Source organism: Pan troglodytes, chromosome X (genome assembly GCF_028858775.2).
Source record: "Pan troglodytes isolate AG18354 chromosome X, NHGRI_mPanTro3-v2.0_pri, whole genome shotgun sequence".
NCBI lineage: Eukaryota > Metazoa > Chordata > Mammalia > Primates > Hominidae > Pan > Pan troglodytes.
The window spans coordinates 114,021,294-114,026,365 of NC_072421.2; the positions used below are offsets into that span (position 1 = coordinate 114,021,294).

Consider the following 5,072-nt stretch of genomic DNA (forward strand, 5'->3'; position numbering starts at 1 on the left):
TTTTTCACAGTTGAGTGAAATTAAAATCACTATATCTCAACTAGTCGTTTACTGTCACTTTTTTATTGTTAAGAAACTTTTGAACTGTTTTTCTTTCTCTATTGTGCTTCCATTCCTTCCCCAGTAAGTATATTTTAGCCATATGTAATCAATTACTTAAAGTATAAATAAGAAACTTGGTAAGTATCTGGATTTTTTGTATGTGACTTGGAATCCCCTCCCTCTTAAAAAAATAATTCATTTAGTATAAACACACAATCAAATGAATCTACTCAAAGTGTCTTTAATGGTTTCCACCACTGGCATTACATCCTGTACGCTTTTAGGTGGATTTCCGGTGAGGTGATGCACCTCTGAAACCCTTGCTAAGTAGAGTATGTTCCAGTTCAACCAGCTTGTTTTCCACCATACTGAGGTTTACCAATATTCGCTTCTGCCTGGCTATTGAGTGTGGGAAATTATTTAAAATATCCCGAGAGAGGTCGTAGACTGCAAGATTATTGTCTGTATTGCTGTTAATTAACCCAGAAGAAGAGGGTCTCACTAGTGCAAGAGCAGTTGAATTTGATGACATTTCGCCAGTGTTTCTCTGTAAAGAAAGGGAATTATACATACGTAGTTTATCGAATTAAGCAATTTCCAAACTACCGAAAAACAACTTGTTTAATCTTGGTCACCAAAATAAACTGATTTCCCCTAATATGTCGAGATTAAAAATGTATTGAATTACTACATTAATTCAAAAATATATTCTTCCAAAACCAGACTGAGAAAAAAAATATATGAAAGTAGCCGTTAGTGACAAAGTTCCATATCCTTTCCTTACATTTCCTGTAAGGAAAGCAGCCCAGTAGGTAAACATATGAACCCTGTCTTTGACTCTTATCTAAAAGCACCTCACTTGTGACTTTAACACCAGAAAATCCACATTCACACTCGAATTATTTGTGAATGCCCAGAAAGCACCATAAAATAAAGATGGTGAGATTAGCAAACAGACACGTGGGAGAGGAGAAGCAAGAGAAGAAAGAGAGAAGGTAAGATTCTTAAAGTGGAGAGATGGTGGTGGGGAATGGGCACTGACAACTGCACTTTGATCTCCAATGAGTGGAAAGCTGACCATATTACTTAGGGACTTGGGGCTTTTTAGAAGAGACCAGAACTGTCGAATCACTGGTCAGAATACAGGAATTGCGGGAGTAAGCGGTAAAAGTCTGGGGCTCCTTTGAGCGAAAAGGAGAGATGAGGTGATCTCCCCTTACCTCTCATTTTACTGTATTTTACTCTCTTACATATACACTCCCAAGTCCATATACTCATCTAGCTTCATCTAATTCAAATCTCCCTTACATTCACCATTACCTGAAAGCGGCGATATTTCCAGAAGACAATCAAGGCACACAGAATGCTGCTCGCTAGGAGTAAATAGAAGTTCATGTTTCCTCTTCGGCCTCTTCTCCCTTCTCGGGACGGGCCCCCTCAGCTGGTAGTTGGGAAGCAGTGGGCCTCTAGCCGCCTGGATTTGGGAAACTTTGGGCCAGGATGCCTGGTGTAACTGGGAAGTTCTGTGTTGTCCCGCTTTATATACGGCTGAGGGCGCGAGACCTCACAATTGGGCACGCAAGCGGCGGTGCCACGCCACAATGAGATGATGTAAAAACCGGCCCTGCCGGAAACCAGGCGGCACTTAGTACCGCCCACCTGATTAGTTTCAAGTCCTTAGAGAGGAGAGTGAAAGACAGTGAGGAAGTTTGGGATTTCTGGGAAGCCGAAAGGTAGTAGAAGGACAGGCTGTAAATGGATTGGTTAAATAGAATATTTAAAGTGCTCCTACCTTTTAAAAAATATGTCTTTGCTACAACCACTGCTTTATTCACTTCAAAAACAAGACAAAAATGCAATGTAAAAAGTAGTTACCCCCAAATTATCTCTGCCAGAAACTACCTCCTCCACAGTCACCTTGCTATTTTAGCTTTTACTCCAACCCTAGTTACATTGGAATAATTATGTACATTTGTATCATTTTACAGTTTAAGAAATAATTCTGGGGACATTTTCACATATAAACCTCACAACAAATTTGTACTAAAGGTATTTTTTTTTAATTTCAAGTTTATACCATGACATTTATTTTTATTTTATTTTTTATCAACTTTTAAGTTCCGGAATACATGTGCAGGATGTGCAGGTCTGTTACATATGTAAATGTGTGCCATGGTGGCCTGCTGCACAGATCAACCAATCACCGAGGTATTAATTAAGCCCAGCACCTATTACCCCAACACCCATTAGCTGTTCTTCCTGATGATCTTCCTCCCCACCGATCCCGCCGCCCCCCACAGGCCACAGTGCGTTTTGTTACCCCTTACTATGTGTCATGTGTTCTCATCGTTCAGCTCTCACTAGCTCCTACTTATAAGTGAAAACGTGGTGTTTGGTTCTCCAGAGCCAAGGTATTTTTACTATGTCTGTTTTTGCAAATGTGGAAACAGATTCAGGTGTTAAATTCATTTGAAACTAATAGCAAAAGCAGGACTTGAATCCATGGAGTTTGAGCTCTGAGATAAACTCCCCCATTCTCCTCCTTATACACATGATCTCCACCTCCACTCTGATTTGTGAGCATCAAGTATTTTATATTCTCCTACCAAGGTACTGAACATTGTATTTGGAATTGTATTAATGGGACGTAACACCTACAGAAATAATTGCACTAGACAGGTTAGAAATGTTCAGGAAATTCAGTTAAATGTAGACTATGACACTGACCTAAAGACCTGGAACTAAAAATAATACCCACGGTAATCTTAAGGTGAGTGCCCAAATGCAATCCAGTAACTCTGCTAGGTAAACAACCCTCATCTTCATATAGATGGGAAGGGGAGAAATTACATTTTTAATTTTTTTCATATCACACCATTTCCTAGTTATGAGTACAAAGCTTAAAGTTTTATTGATTCAATGAATATTTATTAAACACTTATATACTAGACGCTGTTCTGTATTTTAAGAATCTGATTATAAGCAAAAATAAAGTCTTTCTCCACCTGGAATGTGCACTCTAGTTTAAGAGGCAGACATTAATCAAATACAGAAATGTATGTGAAAGTGCTGAGATAAATGGTACCAAAAAGTACCTGGTGGTGTGGGAGCTCATAATAGAATATAGGATCTAAAGAGGAGTGAAGTTCCTGGCTTTATGGCTTACTCAATTGGATGAATAGGAGATAAAAAAGTATGGAGTTGCTGGTCATGAATTTAGTCTTGGACAAATGCAGTTTGCGGTGGCTTTGAGACATGAAATAAATGCTCCCAGGGAGATAAGCCAAGACATAAATTTGTGAGTCATCTACATATAAATCATAATTGAAATTTTAGATATAAAAGAAATTTCTTCATGTCAGTCTAGGAAGTACAAATGAAGACAAATTTGAATAGAGCATTGGAAGATTTTAATATTTAATAACTGGGCAATAACACTTCTATTAGTATGTGATTGTGGGCTTCCTGACATCTAAATTTTCTGTTTCATTGAATAACATTGAGTGAAGCCCATTAACCTTATCTCTAACAATAGGATATTGAATTTTGATCCTACTGGTATTTAAGTGGAAACTTCAGAAATATTTGAAAATGTTCTCATCAAACACATTAAAGTACTGTTGCTAACCATTGATTTTTTTTCATTTTACTTTTTATTATAAAACATATATGACATAGAATTTAACATTTTAATCAATTTTAAGTGTATAGTTTTGTGGCAATAAGTACAATCACATGGTGGTATAAACATTAGCCATCCATCGCCAGAACTTTTTCATCTTCCCCAACTGAAACTCTATATTTATGAAACATTAACTTCCCATTTTCCCCTTTCCCTGGTCCTTGACAACCCCCCTTCTCTTTTCTGTCTCTATTAATTTGACTACATTAGATACCTCATGGAAGTGGAATTACACAATATTTGTCCTGTCCTGAAGGGCTTATTTCAATGAGCATAATATACTCAAGTTTCATCCATGTTGTAGCATGTGTCATAATTTCCTTTTTTTTCAGGAAGGGTAGGCTGAATAATATTCCACTGTATGTGTATACCATGCTTGGCTTTTCCATTCTTCTGTCGATAAACTTTTGTGCTGTTATCATGTTTTAGTATTGTGCATAATGCTGCTTTGAACATGGATGTACAACTATATCTTCAAGACCCTGCTTTTAATTCCTTTGGGTATATACCCAGAAATGGAATTTCTGGATAATACAGTAATTCTATTTTTAATTTTTCAGGAACTTCATGATGTTTTCCACAGCTGCTACACCATTTTATATTCCATGAACAGTGCACAAGGTTTCCAATTGCTCCATATCCTCCTCAACAATTGTTATTTTCTGTTTTCTTGCTTTTGTTTATATAGTAGCCGTCCTAATGGTTATGAAGGGTATTTCACTGTGACTTTCATTTGCATTTATGATTAGTGATATTGAATGTCTTATGTGCTTATATCTTCTTTGGAGAAATCTCTATTCAAGTCCTTTCCTGGTTTTTAATTTGTTTGTTTGTTTTCTGTTGTTACTGAGTTGTAAAAGTTCTTTATATATTCTGGATACCAATCTCTTATCAGATATTTGCATTGCAAATATTTTATTTCTTCCTGTGAGTTGCTTTTTCACTGTTTTAATAACGTCCTTTAAGGCACAAAGCTTTTAATTTTGATGAACTCCACTTTACCTACTTTTTCTTTTGTTGCCTGTAATTTTGGTGTCATATCTTGAAAATCACTGCCAAATCTAACATCATGAAGCTTTTTTCAAATGTTCCTTCTAAGAGTCTTATTGTCTTACCCCTTAAGTTTAGGTATTTGATTCCCTTGAGTTAATTTTTGCATATTTTCTAAAGGGTCCAACTTTATTCTTTAGCATATGGAGATCCAGTTTTCCCAGCACCATTTATGGAAAACACTAATTATTCCTCATTGAATAGTCAGGGTACCCTTGTTGACAATCTATTGACCATACATTCAAGGGTTTATTTCTGTGCTCTCTGTTCCGTTGGCTCATGTGTGTCTTTATGTTAG

At 36.7% G+C, this 5,072-nt stretch overlaps 1 protein-coding gene across 1 annotated transcript; it reads right to left on the minus strand.

The window, feature by feature from the left end:
- Positions 1–263: 263 nt before the first annotated feature.
- Positions 264–1,587, minus strand: CT83 (cancer/testis antigen 83). The gene is made up of 2 exons (XM_001148610.7): positions 1,363–1,587; positions 264–589 (listed from the first exon to the last, which is right to left on the minus strand). The coding sequence occupies exons 1-2, from the start codon at positions 1,435–1,437 to the stop codon at positions 323–325; spliced, it is 342 nt and encodes a 113-aa protein (XP_001148610.1). The 5' UTR covers positions 1,438–1,587; the 3' UTR covers positions 264–322.
- Between the last annotated feature and the right edge of the window lie 3,485 nt (positions 1,588–5,072).